Here is a 16,753-nt window from a genome sequence, read left to right as displayed (position 1 = left end):
GTGCTGGGTCCGCTGTTATTTGTTATTTATATTAATGATTTGGATGAGAATTTAGGAGGCATGGTTAGTAAGTTTGCAGATGACACCAAGATTGGTGGCATTGTGGACAGTGAAGAAGGTTATCTAGGATTGCAACGGGATCTTGATAAATTGGGCCAGTGGGCCGATGAATGGCAGATGGAGTTTAATTTAGATAAATGTGAGGTGATGCATTTTGGTAGATCGAATCGGGCCAGGACCTACTCCGTTAATGGTAGGGCGTTGGGGAGAGTTATAGAACAAAGAGATCTAGGAGTACAGATTCATAGCTCCTTGAAAGTGGAGTCACAGGTGGATAGGGTGGTGAAGAAGGCATTCAGCATGCTTGGTTTCATTGGTCAGAACATTGAATGCAGGAGTTGGGATGTCTTGTTGAAGTTGTACAGGGCATTGGTGAGGCCACACTTGGAATACTGTGTACAGTTCTGGTCACCCTATTATAGAAAGGATATTATTAAACTAGAAAGAGTGCAGAAAAGATTTACTAGGATGCTACCGGGACTTGATGGTTTGACTTACAGGGAGAGGTTAGACAGACTGGGACTTTATTCCCTGGAGAGTAGGAGGTTAAGGGGTGATCTTATAGAAGTCTATAAAATAATGAGGGGCATAGATAAGGTCGATAGTCAAAATCTTTTCCCAAAGGTAGGGGAGTCTATAACGAGGGGGCACAGATTTAAGGTGAGAGGGGAGAGATACAAAAGGATCCAGAGGGGCAATTTTTTCACTCAAAGGGTGGTGAGTGTCTGGAACGAGCTGCCAGAGGCAGTAGTAGAGGCGGGTACAATTTTGTCTTTTAAAAAGCATTTGGACAGTTACATGGGGAAGATGGGTATCGAGGGATATGGGCCAAGTGCAGGCAATTGGGACTAGCTTAGTGGTATAAACTGGGCGACATGGACATGTTGGGCCGAAGGGCCTGTTTCCATGTTGTAACTTCTATGATTCTATGATTCTATGAACTACGTTTCTTAGGGTGGAAAGTACAATTCAGGTTCATCATAAGTTAATAGTGGACATTAACAGAAAATCAAGGCAGGAAATTTCAGTTATTGCACAAATTTATCTTACACCTCCTCAAATGTACAAAATTAATATGATACAACACTTCTTTAACTCTTAGTAATAGTAAACCTGAACCAGCATCCTTAACATAAAACTTACACGTGAGGCTTTGTTTCCCCACCATGGCACCTTCAGCCACTATCTCTGTGGGTTCACAGAAGTAAAGAGCTTGGAGCACGCGGGCCAAGATATATCCCCCACACTCATGGAAATTTAACCTGTGATGGAAAAAGAATTCTACTATTGCAGGTATTTTTTTTTGGCTGACAGAAGAACATTTGTCCCAGCAAAGGTGAGGAATATCATTGTCGGCGAAAGAAGCACCTATTCAGCTAGTGTCATCATCATACACTCCTAGTTGAGGTGAAACATTGCATTAGATACAGCAGATGACATTTCTCGACTTCTCACATCGGCCATCCTTGTGTCTCTGTGAGTAAGACTGGAAATATAGTACCAGTTTGTGGCCAATTTTGTGCTGTGACTCTGCGATCATGAAGGCTGGGTTTAAGACAGCCACACTCATATCATTTGGGATCTCTACAATCAATAGCTGGGGGAAAAATGCATCGCATCACTTTGGGCCAGATTCATATCCCGGTCAGAATAATGAAAGGACAGGATTCTAGCTCATTGCCCCACCTGGTACCACTTTCTGTCTTTGTGGTGGAGCAATACAGGTGATTACATTATAAAAATGTGAACCACGTTAAATGCCTTCAGTAGATCTGTTGACTGCATGGTTGCAACATCAATCATTTTTGCTGCACCTCAAATTTCAAGTCTAAGTAAATTCTCAATGGAGACCAGTGGAATCTATTGTGCTAATGGACCCAGAGAGAGCTGTGGTGGAACTCCTTGGCCATATGCATGTGAAGAGGCTGAGTAAGGGTAAAATGGGTTTCTCTGCCAGTGAATCCAAGAAGTGTCACATTCTTATATCATGTTCTCTACCACACGTGAATTAATATGATGATTAGTTTTGAATAATATTTGAAAGTTATGTTTCTTCCTACTAAATTTGATTTAAGTACAGCATTTCCCTCTCCGAGAACTACTATTGACTGACATGCCACTCCTATAGTACTCCACGAATAGCCTTTATTAACATTCATGCTACCTATAAAGATGGCTGCACGTATTTTATACTGGATTAAAACTTTCTATTGTTAAATTGAAAGAACTCAAAGCCCTTCTCCCAAGTTGAAGGGGTAAATCTTAGTGAGCTTTTTGTTTTTTCTTCCGAGCGATGTTATAAAGTTTCTTCAATATTAGAACTGTCAGCCCTGTAATCATTAGTAACACAGTCAGTAGGAAGATTATCATATCTGCACAATAGTAAGCGTACCAGGGACGTCGGTAAAATTCAGAACGCAAATGTGCTGCACCTTTGTGTCGTGCAACATACTCAATCCAGAAAATGGCTCTCTCCATCGGAGACTCTGGTTGGTCCCTGTGGAGAGCAGAGAGTTTCTGCATGTTATCCCGATAAGATGTGTTGTTTATGACCTCATTAAGTGCCTGCAATAGATCTGCTGACTGCATGGTTGTAACATCAATCACTTTTGCTGCACCTCGGATTTCAAGTCTGAGTAAATTGTCAAACTGGTCAAAAAGCAGAGGAATGCCAACGACTGGCATCCCATGATAGATGGCTTCATAAATTCCATTGGTGCCACTATGGGCAATGAAGATTCGTGTCTTGGGGTGACCCATTCTGAGTGATCTATTTTGCCAGTAATGTATTTTTTCCTATGTTGAGAGGGATCTTTCCATCATATCTCCAAATAACTTTCTGGGGTACTTGAGCAAAGGCCTCTGCTATTTTCATTGTAATCTGCATTGGCAAAGAGCCGACAATGGACCCCAATGACATCAGAATAATCCCATGCTTCCCTGAGGTTTGGACAAACTCTTCAAATTCTGCCATTAGAGGTTTGGGTGGTTTACACTGGAATCCTCCAATGTACACAATATTTGGCATGGTTGGTCTCGGGAATTCAAATAAAAAAATCTATTTTCATCAGCCACACATCTGCACTTAGGAGAACAGTCTTTATGTCTGTGTATGGTCCCAGATATCAATGGCAGAGTTCATTGTAAATGAGATGACAGATAAATTCTGAAGTGGCTAGTTGAAGAAGATTGAGGATGTCATTTTTTGTGCTTTGGAGAAAACTCATTTTGTCTGTCAATTGTGAGCCAACGATCGGGATATAGGAAAACGGTGATGGGGCAGAGAGGAAATGAGCTTCCCCACCGATGAACCATCGAACATTATACACCAACGGGACTTTTAAATAATAAGCAATCATTGGACCAGTACCAAAATCAGGTTCTGTAAGTACTAGGTCGAAGTTCGCATCTTCAAGCCTTTGTTTTTGAAAATTTCAGTGGTGAACTCTCCGGCGCAATGATGATATGAATACAAAGTAGACCACAGCGCATATTGTAGCACATGTAATATCTAAATTTTGGATACCATTGCAGCAGATTGTGTCAAAGGCGTAGCAAGGTCCATTACAATACACCAGGGAGCAGTAAGCCCCAGGTGATGACCCTATGCTTGTCAACTTGGTGAGTTACTCATTTCAGTGGTTCTTTCATGAAGCTCCAGGTTCTTCTTCACAGGGTGAGAGGGAGAAGTACCTGAGATATTTTTCTAGACCTGCAGCATTCAGAGGTACAGCAGCTATAGTAGAGGTTTGGGAGCAGGTCACTCACTACCCTCTATCTGAGCCATGGATGCAGTTTGATGTGGTAAAAACAAAGAGATGAAGGCTGTAAATAACTTCAGGATAAATCACAATGCAACCCAGTCCCCTCACCTATAATCAAATTACCTTTTTGGGAGGGGGGGGGGTGTTGGTTAGCTCATACCTACCACGTAATTCCACCTAAACATATTTGTCGTGTACTTCTGTGTGAGCCCAGTCTGTCACCATTTTTGAAAATGAAGTACAATGTGTCTTATTAGCAGTACTAACAGTGAAGGAGCTTCTGTGTGAGCATCAGTGTTTTTATAACGAGGCTGCGTGTGAGCATCAGTGTGTTTGTAGTGTGTGTGTGTGAGACCAAAAGAAAACAATGCAGCCGATCACAGGATGTTCGATTACATGTTTTTGCACGAAATTGTTTAATTTTCTTAAAACATTCTTGAACCACCAGAGAGGTTACTGCCCACGCTACACTGCAGCAGATCTCCGGGGGCCTGATATCGTCGCAAAATATAATTTTAATTCCTCCTTTCTCTCACCTCACGTGACGAAGGAGGAAAGCTCCGAAAGCTTGTGATTTCAAATAAAGCTGTTGGACTATAACCTGGTTTTGTAAGACTCCTTTAACAGAAAGTTAGGTTACCACTTTGTTGGTTTTGTTTAGATTTCCCTCAGTGCAATTTTTGAGATGCGGTTTGTTCAGCAGCTACGTATCTGAACTAAGGCCTGTTGTTCACATCTGAAACATTATTTTTAGCCTGTAGATTGTAAATTTTTTAAGTCACAAAGCTGTAATTACTTACTGAGGAGCGCCGTAAGATGCCTTGTGCTCCCGGTAGCTAAGGTTTCAACTATAGGACAAAAGAATTTAGTTTATCAGTGCAACAGTCCAAAGTCTAAGTGTATGAATGTAAGGACTCGGGAAGTGTCCTGGAGTTCCCACATGGCACAAGATGTGCAATCCACGGGAGTGAGGTTCCCTGTCATGCCTCGATTTATTAGATTAATAATAGAAATAAACTTAAAGACTTAAAAAAAACGCTCACCAGCTACTCACCAATCAGCTCCTTCCCTTGCGCTGATGCCACTTTGTTTTTCTTCTCCGTTCCTGACGTCATGCTCCGACTCCTGCCTTTTTATGGGCCGCTCCCTCTCCTCTATTCTGCCGCCTCAGCTGCTCTCGGGCCTCTGACTCCCGCCTTTTATGGGTTAATTATAAAGGGATGGGCATTCATCGGCAAGTTCTGAATGCTCTAATTGGACACAGTCCTAAGGGCACAGGAAATCAAGACTGCTGTGGGTTTTAAATTCTTGTGACTACTTAAAGGGGCTTGTGCACCTTGGGGATTTGAGAGAGTCTATAGAGGCAATTGTTTACTAAGGCAGCATGTATGGAGGGGCGCCTTTACCACACTGAAGGTGCTAATGGTTCTCTCCCCGCTGTGACACAACATAGGCATGCCAGAAAATCTCTATGCCAGCAGCTTCAAGATGTGGAAATGAAAAGCATAATACCAGCTTCTCCATCACCAACGCGCAGTCTGTCCCATTCTTAAATATGAGCTCCTTTATCACCTGTATGCAGCCTGTCCCATTATCAGATACTAGCTTCTCCATCACAAGCACGCACCCTGTGCCAGATGCTAGCTCCTGCCTCACCGACAAACAGCCTATGCTGCTGTGTTTCATGCTCCTCTAACAATTAGCTTCATACAGCCCAAAATGACCTCCAAGTCTGCCGTTTCATCAAAGACACCAGCGTTCTTTGTAAAATCCAATGCAAGTCGACCTGGTTAAAACTGGCCCTTCATAACAGAAAACTATCCCATAAGCACGCCTCAGCCCTCTACCCAATTCTGTCCACCGCTACACCAGACATGGCTCTTAGGAATGCAACTTGGGACATTTTCTCTCGAGACTGGAAGGAGAAACTGAGATTGGTCCTCATGGCCTCCAGCTATAGCAGAATGAAAAAGGGATAACTCAGAATCTTTTACCACGCATACTTCGTTCTGCACAACCTTAGAAAATTCCACCAGACCCATACAGACAATCACCGGCAGAACTGTGCCCTGAAGGTCACCCTGCCGTATACATTTTGGTCCTACCCCACCATCAGACTAAAACGCTAGTGGGCCTAAGCATCCCGCTGGACCCAAGCTCATGCATACTCGGTCTACTCCTAGCAGGAGAAGGAAACCCTATCACTCACAAGGGTCACTGAGATCCTACTCCTAGCAGCAAGAAGATGCATTCTCTTTATGAGGCACAATCCAACACCCCCTACAACCTCACTCTGCTAAATAGAACTGCCTAACTATATATGACCCTTAATGTATTTACCCTGATGCATACTGAAAAAGGCACCATCGCAGGTGGAACCATGTCCTGAGAGTGGGAAAATATCTTGTATAAAATAATTAAAGCAATTAAAAAAGTTAAAACAAAGAACGACCAAGACAAATTTCATTCCTCTACTGGCGATCAGCAAGGTAATTCACCCTCTCTTGCCTTGACACCCCTGTGAACTTGTTTTTACTGTTTAACAGTATGTGGTTTGAAGGTTAGATATCAATTGCAGACAAGTTCTTGTCACATGTCACACTGATATGTAAATGAACTCTGCCTCTACCATTCTCAGATATCAGTTCTTCCATCAGCATACAGCCTGTTCCCTCCTTAGTTGCAAGCTCTTCCATTGCCAACACACAGCTTTGTCTGAGCCAGATGTAACATATCAAATATTACACAACAAAGATCAAAACAATATTACCCAGTTCGATTTCTGGGCAGAGGTCCTTTACATGTTTGATTTGACTATTAATAAATGAGACATTGATTACCATTTGGTGTCACGTCCAAATCTGCTCCCAGATTACCATTTGGTGTCTGAGCCGGATGCCATGTGATGTGGGGAAAACAAAGAGAGGATGTCCTGGATGGTGTCGTGCTTCTGTCAGATGCCAGGTCCTCTATCTTGCAATAATATTCATTAGTGGTTCTGACGGTGTTTTATTAATCAAAGGGTTATAACCCTTTCTACATTTAATCCTTAGTCTTAAATAATTTAGGTTTAGGAACATAGGAACAGGAGTAGGCCATTCAGCCCCTCGTGCCTGCTCCGCCATTTGATAAGATCGTGGCTGATCTGTGATCTAACTCCATATACCTGCCTTTGGCCCATATCCCTTAATACCTTTGGTTGCCAAAAAGCTATCTATCTCACATTTAAATTTAGCAATTGAGCTAGTATCAATTGCCGTTTGCGGAAGAGAGTTCCAAACTTCTACCATCCTTTGTGTGTAGAAATGTTTTCTAATCTCACTCCTGAAAGATCTGGCTCTAATTTTTAGACTGTGCCCCCTACTCCTAGAATCCCCAACCAGCAGAAATAGTTTCTCTCTATCCACCCCATCCGTTCCCCTTAATATCTTATAAACTTTGATCAGATCACCCCTTAACCTTCGAAACTCTAGAGAATACAACCCCAATTTGTGTAATCTCTCCTTGTAACTTAACCCTTGAAGTCCGGGTATCATTCTAGTAAACCTATGCTGCACTCCCTCCAAGGCCAATATGTCCTTCCGAAGGTGCGGTACCCAGAACTGCTCACAGCACTCCAGGTGCGGTCTAACCAGGGTTTTGTATAGCTGCAGCATAACTTCTGCCCCCTTGTACTCTCGTCCTCTAGATATAAAGGCCAGCATTCCATTAGCCTTATTGATTATTTTCTGCACCTGTTCATGACACTTCAATGATCTATGTACCTGAACCCCTAAGTCCCTTTGGACATCCACTGTTTTTAACTTTTTACCATTTAGAAAGTACCCTGTTCTATCCTTTTTTGATCCAAAGTGGATGACCTCACATTTGTCTACATTGAATTCCATTTGCCACAGTTTTGTCCATTCACCTAATCTATCAATATCCCTTTGTAATTTTATGTTTTCATCTACACTGCTTACAATGCCACCAATCTTTGTGTCATTGGCAAACTTAGATATGAGACTTTCTATGCTTTCATCTTAGTCGTTAATAAACATTGTGAATAATTGAGGCCCCAAGACAGATCCCTGCGGGACTCCACTAGTCACATCCTGCCAATGTGAGTACCTACCCATTATCCCTACTCTCTGTCGCCTTTCGCTCAGCCAACTTCCTAACCAAGTCCGTACTTTTCCCTCGATTCCATGGGCTTCTATCTTAGCTAACAGTCTATTATGTGGGACTTTATCAAATACCTTCTGGAAGTCCATATAAATACCATCCATTGACATTCCCCTGTCCACTTCTTTAGTCACCTCTTCAGAAAATTCAATCAGGTTTGTCAGGCACGACCTACCTTTCACAAGTCCATGCTGGCTCTCTCTGATTAACTGAAAATTCTCAAGGTGTTCAGTCACCCTATCCTTAATTACAGACTCCAGCATTTTCCCCACAACAGATGTTAGGCTAACTGGTCTGTAATTCCCTGGTTTCCCTCTCTCTCCTTTCTTAAAAAGCGGAGTGACATGTGCAATTTTCCAATCTAGAGAGACAGTTCCTGAATCTAGAGAACTTTGAAAGATTATAGTTAGGGCATCTGCAATCTGCTCACCTACTTCCTTGAAAACCCTGGGATGGAAATCACCTGGTCCTGGGGATTTGTCACTCTTTAGTGCTATTATTTTCTTCATGACTGTTGTTTTACTTATGTTAATTTTATTGAGTCCCTGTCCCCGATTCAATATTAGTTTTCTTGGGATTTCCGGCATGCTATCCTCTTTTTCTACTGTAAATATTGACGCAAAGTAATTGTTCAACATGTCCGCCATTTCCCCATTGTCAATGACAATATCCCCACTTTCAGTTTTTAAGGGGCCAACACTGTTCCTGACCACCCTCCTTTTCCTAATGTAACTATAAAAGTTCTTCGTATTTGGTTTTGATATCCCTTGCAAGTTTGTTTTCATACTCTCTTTTTGTAGCTCTTACTATCTGTTTTGTGACCCTTTGTTGATCTTTGTTTCTTTCCCATTCGCCAGGATCTTTGCCATTTTTTGCCTTTTTGTATGCCCTTTCCTTATGTCTTATACTGTCCCTTACCTCTTTAGTTGTCCATGGCTGTTTTTTTTGGCAAGTAGAGTTCTTGCTCCTCAGGGGTATAAACCGATTCTGTATCACGTTAAATGTTTCTTTAAACATTTCCCACTGATCATCAGTCGTTTTTACCCATTAACAGATTTGCCCAGTTTACTGTGGACAGTCTCTGTCTCATCCCATTGAAGTCGGCCTTACCCAAGTCTAGAATCTTAGCAGCTGATTCACTTTTTTCCCTTTCAAACACTACCTTGAACTCGATCATGTTATGATCGCTATTGGATAGATGTTCATGCACAGTTAAGCTGTTAACTAAATCTGGTTCATTATTCATTACTAAATCTACTATGGCTTGCTCCCTTGTTGCCTCTGGGACATACTGCTGTAGAAAACTATCCCGGACACACTCAAGAAATTCACTACCTTTATGACAGTTGTTAGTCTGCTTTTCCCAATCTATGTGAAGGTTAAAGTCCCCCATTAAGACCACTATGCCTTTGTTACACGCTTGTCTAATCTCTGTATTTATACAATCTAGCACTTCAGAGCTGCTGCCAGGGGTCCTGTACACAACTCCCACTATAGTCTTAGATCCTTTCCTATTTCTCAATTCAACCCATAAGGTCTCTGTTGGCTGCTTACCCCTTGTTATATCCTCCTTTATCATTGAAGTGATTTCATCTCTAATCACTAAGGCTACTCCTCCCCCTCTTCCATTTTCCCTTTCTCTCCTGTAGACCTTATAACCCGGTATATTTAGTTCCCAATCCTGACCATCCTGCAGCCGTGTCTCAGTAATAGCTATCATGTCATACCCTCCAATTTGAATTTGAACCTGTAGTTCATTTAATTTATTCCTTATACTCCATGTATTTGAATATAGAACTCTTAGTTGGGCCACACACCCTAGCCTGACCTTCAGCTTTGATGCTGGGTTAATTGCTTTACGCCTTCTAGTTTTCACTTTATCTGTAGTGCCTAAAGTACACTTTCTTTCTGCTGCTCTACGCTTTTCCCTTTCACTTGTTGTAGAAATGCATGAACAGTTACTTGACCATATTAATGTAGAAATGCATGAACAGTTACTTGACCATATTAAAGAAGAAATGCATTTTGGATATTTGACCATGATAACTCTTTGGCTCACATAATGGGGTAGCTACAGCACACACACACACACACACACACAGAAAGACACAATTGTGTAATTACGTTTAAGCCTTGGTATGTTGATAATTAAGTTGGCTGTGCAGGTGCTTAGTACCGTCTGCCCCCCCCCCCCCCCCGAGCAGATAAGGGTGTTGCTGACTATAAAACATAATGAGAATACAGTTTTTTGAGAGGCCATGTGGCCTTGAGACTGACTTCAGCCCTACTGATAACCAGCTCAAGAATGTAGGGAGGATAATGTGCTCAGGCCTACGAGGCCTACGTGCCGATATAGAAATGAGCTATGGACGTCCAGAGGGGGCAGGCTCACTACTTGATTGACCAACTACCTGAACCAATAAAGAATGTACATGTACGCCCATATTCTCTGACAGGTGGACATTACTAATTAAATTGTATAAATGTGAACTGTTTCCTTTGTTCAGTGAAGAGGTTGTTCTGACCATTGTTCAGAATACAGCTTCCCTTGTATACAAGTCAATTAAAGTAAAACTTTTCCCTTTGTGATACTGGTCTGAGTGTGTTAGTGCATTGGTATAGTGTTAAGTTTCGACATTGTTCTTGAACAACTGTTTGTACTATTTGTATTGTAAATTTCCCCTGGGTCTTCCCCTCTCTTGCTGCTCTCAACTTTACTCCCTTCTGACTCCCCGCTCAGGTTCTCATCCCCCTGCCACTCTAGTTTAAACCTTCCCCAACAGCACTAGCAAACACCCCCGCGAGGACATTGGTCCCGGTCCTGCTCGGGTGTAACCCGTCCCGCTTGTACAGGTCCCACCTTCCCCAGAACCGGTCCCAATGTCCCAGGAATCCAAATCTCTCCCTCCTACGCCATCCCTGCAGCCACACATTCATCCGGTCTATTCTCCTGTTCCTATACTCACTAGCACATGGCACTGGTAGTAATCCTGGGATCACTACCTTTGAGGTCCTGCTTTTTAATTTATCACCTAACTCCTTGAATTCACCTTGCAGGACCTCATCCCTTTTTTTTTACCTATGTCGTTGGTACCGATATGGACCACGACTACTGGCTGTTCACCCTTCCCTTCCAGAATGCCCTACAGCCGCTCCGTGGCATCCTTGACCTAGCACCAGGGAGGCAACATACCATCCTGGAGTCACGTTTGCGGCAGCAGAAACGCCTATCTGTTCCCCTTACAATTGAATCCCTTATCACTATAGCCCTGCCACTCTTCTTCCTCCCCTCCGGTGCAGCAGAGCCACCCGTGGTGCCACGAACTTGGCTGTTGCTGCTTTCCCCTGATAAGCCATTTCCCCCAACAGTATCCAAAGCGGTATATCTGTTTGAGAGGGAGATGGCCCCAGGGGACTCTTGCTCTACCTGCCTAGTCCTTTTACTCTGCCTGGCGGTCACCCAATTCCTTTCTGCCTGCGTAATCTTTACCTGCGGTTACAGATTGTGCTGGAATACAATTCTGCTGCTCCTGATGACCCACAGCGCCTCATGGATGCCCAGTTTTGAGCTGCTAGATTTGTTCTGAATCTATCCCATTTAGCACGGCGGTAGTGCCACACAACATGTTGGATGGTGTCCTCAGTGTGAAGCTGGGACTTTGTCTCCACAAGGATTGTGTGCTGTTCACTCCTACCAATACTGTCATGGACAGATGCATCTGTGACAAGTAGATTGGTGAGGACAAGGTCAAGTAGATTTTCCCCTCATGTTGGTTTGCTCACCACCTGCTGCATGCTCAGCCTGGCAGCTATGTTCTTCAGGATTCGGCCAGCTCAGTCAGTAGTGGTGATGCCGAGCCACTCTTGGTGATGGACATTGAAGTCCCCCACCCAGAGTATATTCTGTGCCCTTGCTACCCTCAGTGCCTCCTCCAAGTGGTGCTCAACATGGAGGAAGTCTGATTCATCAACTGAGGGAGGACGGTAGGTGGTAATCAGCAGGAGGTTTCCTTGCCCATGTTTGACCTGATGCCATGAAATTTCATGGGGTCCAGAGTCAACGTTGAGGACTCCCAGGGCCACTCCCTCCTGACTGTATATCACTGTACCACCACCTCTGGTGGGTCTGTCCTGCCGGTGGGTCAGGACATACCCAGGGATGGCAATGGAAGAATCTGGGACGTTGGCTGAAAGGTATGATTTTGTGAGTATGGATATGTCAGGCTGTTGCTTGACTAGTCTGTGGGACAGCTCTCCCAATTTTGGCACAAGTCCCCAGATATTAATGAGGAGGACTTTGTGTTGCAATATATTTATAAAATTTATGGCTGTCTGTTTGCATTCATAAACTTTATGATACAAATAAAAATCAATTTAAATATTCTGCCATCATTCATTTGGAAAGGCACCACAGCAGGGATCACCAACTTCAGCATAGGAGGTGAGAAAACTATTTTTTTTATTCGTTCATGGGATGTGGACGTCACTGGCGAGGCCAGCATTTATTGCCCATCCCTAATTGCCCTTGAGAAGGTGGTGGTGAGTTGCCTTCTTGAGCTGCTAACTGGGAAGAAGAAACCAAAATCAAATGGTTAAAGGCATCTACTCAATTTGGCCTTAAGATAAACCCAGAAGAGATAGGCAAAGATCTAACCAACCAGGCCACAGTTATAATATTGTGTCCTGTTTTGGGTGCCCAACTTTAGGAAGGTTGTCAAGGCCAAGGAGAAGGTGCAGAAGTGATGATACCAAGGATGGAAGGATTTAATTATAAGCCGTGACCAGAGAAAATGTGGCACTTTTCATTAGAACAGAGCAACTTAAGAGGAGATCTGACAACAGTGTTCTAGATTATAAGTGTTGATAAGGTAACTAGGAGAAAACTGTTTCCACTTGTCAGTGAATTGGTAACTAGAGGGCAAAATTTATATCATCACCAAAAATGAAGGAAGTGGTTAGGAGAAAATGTTCTTATGCAGAAGGTTATTAAGACATGAAATGCTTTACCAGAAACAATGGTGGAAGCAGAATCCATATCAGCTTTGGAAGGAGAATGGATAAATATTTGAAAAAGAAAACATTTAAATGATATGGGGAAAGGGCAGGGGAGCAGAACTAAGTACATAGCTATTTTAGAGAGCTGGCACAGTTAGGATGGGACAAATGCCCTCCTTTTGCTGAAGTTGCTATTGACTACTCTACTTCTTCTTTGCCAAAGAGCAAAATGCAAAAACCTGCTAGAGTCATCTCAGCCTCATGGTAAGAAGGCCTTGACTTGAATCCTTGGCTTTTTGCATCCAAACTCACACATAAATTATGCCGATATTATTCCCAGAGACTGCAGGAAAGCTCTGGAGTACATCTGAGACCTTAAAATAATTGTAGATAGCTCAAGCATACATAAACACAACTTACTGTTACATAGCTTGTCACAGCAGCTGTTGGAATGGCCTCAGAGAAAAAGAATTCCAGCATTTTATGTTTAGGGAATCTAATTACACTTAATAGGTTGACACAGACAAATAAGTTGCATAAAGGAACCCTAAACAGTCTTTTTTACTAACTCTTTCTTGCAAAAATATTCATTACTGGTTCTGACAGTGTTATATTAATCAAAGAGTTATAACTCTTTCTACATTTAATCCTTAGGCTTAAGTAATTTAGGTTTGTGATTCTAAAATTTGTGGATGACACAAAATTTGGGGTGTAATTAATACAAATGAAGAATGTGTCAAAATGCAAGGGGACGTTAATGAACTTGCAGAATAGGCGTAGTAATTGGCAAATGAATTTCAATATAGGTAAGTGTGAGGTGCTGCATTTTGGAGGAAGAATAGGATGGCCACATACAACTTGGATAATAAGAGTCTGAATGGGATAGAGGAGCAAAGGGATCATGGGGTACAGATAAACAAATCACTAGAAGTAGCGACGCAGGTTAATAAGGCCATAAAAAGGAAAATCAAGTACTGGGGTTCATTTCTAGAGGGGTAGAATTGAAAAGCAAAGAAGCTACGTTAAACTTGATTAGAGCACACTTGGAGTACTGTGCAAAGTTCTGGTCTCCATATTATAGAAAGGATATAGTTTCAATAAGATCACGGCTGATTTTCTAACTCTACTCCACTTTCCTGCCCCATCCCCATATCCCTTGATTCCCTTAGTGTTCAAAAATCTATCGATCTCAGTCTTGAATCTACTCAACAACTGAGCATCCACAGCCCTCTGGGGTAGAGAATGACAAAGATTCACAACCCTCTGAGTGAATAAATTTTTCCTCATCTCGGTCCTAAATGGCCGCCCTCTTATCTTGAGACTAGGACCCCTAGTTCTAGACTCTCCAGCCAGCCGAAACAGCCTCTCAGCATCTACCATGTCGAGCCTTCTAAGAATGTTGTACGTTTCAATGAGATCACTTCTCATTCTTCTAAACTCCAGAGAATATAGGCCCATTCTACTCAATCTCTCCTCATAGGACAACCCTCTCATCCCAGGAATCAATCTAGTGAACCTTTGTTGCACCCCCTTTAAGGCAAGTATATCCTTCCTTAGGTAAAGAGACCAAAACTGTACACAGTACTCCAGGTGTGGTCTCACCAGAGCCCTATATAATTGCAGCAAGGCTTCCTTACTCCAATACCCTTGCTATAAAGGCTAACATACCATTTGCCTTCCTAATTGCTTCCTGTACCTGCATGTTAACTTTCTGTGATTTGTGTACAAGGACATCCAAATTCCTCTGAATACCAATATTTCTTAGTCTATCACCTTTTAAAAAATATTCTGCTTTTCCATTCTTCCTACCAAAGGAATAGAAGGATATGCTGATAGGGTTAGATGAAGTAGAGAAGGAGGAGGCTGTTGTGGTGCATAATCGCCGGCATAGACCAGTTGGGCCGAATGGCCTGTTTCTGTGCTGTTGTTTCGAAGGAACTCAATGTGAGCTCCTGGAGATGAAATCATTTGGCACTCAGCAGAAAATGTAATAAATTGGCTGCAAACAATTTACATTATTTATTTTAATTTTATTTATTCACGTAAATATAAAAATTGTAATAATTGCAAAATTGTTCATATCCATCATCAGGATTATTAATTGCAACATTGTTTGGAAGTAAACAAAAAATTCCGAGCCAGCCAGGAGTCGAACCTAGAATCTTCTGATCCGTAGTCAGACGCGTTATCCATTGCGCCACTGGCCCACAAGAATGTAAAGGACGTCTGGAATTAGGAAGCTGCTGTAAGTGATTTTGTTATTCGCACGAACTGCTTTTCTCGTTCTCTTTATTCAACTAGCACCGGCAAACAGCCGCTAAAAACCCGCGATTCAAAATCAGTTTTAATGAATAAACAACTATTGGGGACCATGTTTGGAGTTTTTGAACTCAGACCTACAATTCAAACAAAACCCCAGGGAACGGGCTTGAAACTATTTTTTTTTCCTGTCATTCGTTTTGAATAAAGTGCATTTAATTTATTGCGTGCCGCAATTCATCTCCCGGTGCTGCTTGTTCGGGTTTGGCTGCCATTTTATTTGAATAAACCCCATTCATCCCAACTGCAGCTCGCGCAAATCCGCGCCAAGCGACCCAGAGACGGACCAATCAACAGGGCTGACATTTGATTGACAGATTCTCTGTCCATTGCCAGCGAGGGGCGGTGTGCGCGTTGGCCAATGAGGCGGCTGTGTTTGCGCGGGAGGTGCAATGGTGGTGTTGTCTGTGTGAGCCGGAGGCCGGGGACAGGGACAGGGGGACAGGTAACCCAGAAGGCGCGGTGTGGCGGGCTGGTGGAAGGGTTTCCTTGCGGATTTAGTGTCTGCTTCTGTGACTCGGCGGACAGGGCTCGGTAGCTCAGTCTCACCCGTGTATCGCCAGTCCTAGCATAACACTCCCAGTCTGAGGCTAAGCACTGCTCTGTGTGTATGTACATATATACATAAAGGGGCTGCCTTTACGCCTGAGGACAGCAGCACTGTTGCTGGCCATTTCCATTGTCATTATAAGTTATGAGTTATTTACTTGCATTGAATTCCTGTGATGTGCTTCCTGCTATGTAGCACCCAGATCTAGTGTTGCATGATAGGAAGCACATATCAAGCTGATGTGAATCTGGATTCCTCACTTAGGGATCAAAAGTGTGTGCATATACGGGGAAGGTATTTAGTAACTGCCAATGACTGATTTTGCCCATGGAGCACTCGATTCAAATTCTGGGTATCATGTATGGTTAGATTGATCATGACCTGAATAGACTACATTTTAAAGGGATTGTCTTACTGTATTGGTATGTTTTGGGGGCAGAAACAACCTGCATGGCAACTGTGCCTTTGGTATTTACATTCTGTTCCAAAAAGAACTAGAATTTCTGGATAACTTACATTCCCTCAGTAGATTATTAAACATTCTTTTGACAGACTTGAATGAAGTCTATTAAACATTAAATTTTTTTAAGGTGGTGTTCAGTAAATTTACTGTTGCTTTTATGTGAGTTGAGATGGATCAGAAGATTTTGGATTTGGCAACAGCTGAGGATCTGGAAGGATTGCAGCACTGCCTGCAGTGCATGAAAGAGCAGGAGGTGAGCAATTGCCATGATTCTTTGTAAGGAATCTTACAACACCAGGTTATAGCCCAACAGTTTTATTTGAAAATCACAAGCTTTCGGAGCTTACCTCCTTTGTCAGGTGAGTGAAGGGTTCCCCAGATTCTGAAAACATTTGAGGGGATTTTCCCAGGTAATGCAGTATACTTGTAAAAGTTTCT

The 16,753-nt window shown here is 42.7% G+C and overlaps 2 protein-coding genes and 1 non-coding gene across 3 annotated transcripts in view; 1 reads left to right on the top strand and 2 right to left on the bottom strand.

The window, feature by feature from the left end:
- Positions 1-2,322: 2,322 nt before the first annotated feature.
- LOC137301582 (UDP-glucuronosyltransferase 2B17-like) lies at positions 2,323-3,109 on the bottom strand. Its single transcript, XM_067971135.1, is given in 2 exon segments — positions 2,323-2,818; positions 2,820-3,109. Coding segments are annotated over 2 exon segments (765 nt in total). The 5' UTR covers positions 3,089-3,109.
- Positions 3,110-15,117: 12,008 nt separating this feature from the next.
- trnar-acg (transfer RNA arginine (anticodon ACG)) lies at positions 15,118-15,190 on the bottom strand. The gene has a single exon. It is a non-coding gene; the product is annotated as a tRNA-Arg (tRNA).
- Positions 15,191-15,713: 523 nt separating this feature from the next.
- Positions 15,714-16,753, top strand: part of fanci (FA complementation group I) — a 61,266-nt gene continuing 60,226 nt past the window's right edge. Inside the window, exons 1-2 of the mRNA XM_067971400.1 lie at positions 15,714-15,747; positions 16,443-16,568. Coding sequence (XP_067827501.1) covers positions 16,485-16,568 — 84 coding nt within the window. The 5' untranslated portion in view covers positions 15,714-15,747; positions 16,443-16,484. The remainder of the gene's footprint in view (positions 15,748-16,442; positions 16,569-16,753) is intronic.

This window comes from Heptranchias perlo, chromosome 34 (genome assembly GCF_035084215.1).
Source record: "Heptranchias perlo isolate sHepPer1 chromosome 34, sHepPer1.hap1, whole genome shotgun sequence".
NCBI classification, from domain to species: domain Eukaryota; kingdom Metazoa; phylum Chordata; class Chondrichthyes; order Hexanchiformes; family Hexanchidae; genus Heptranchias; species Heptranchias perlo.
The sequence above is the reverse complement of the archived record's forward strand: the minus strand, read 5'-3'. Positions and strand labels throughout refer to the sequence as shown.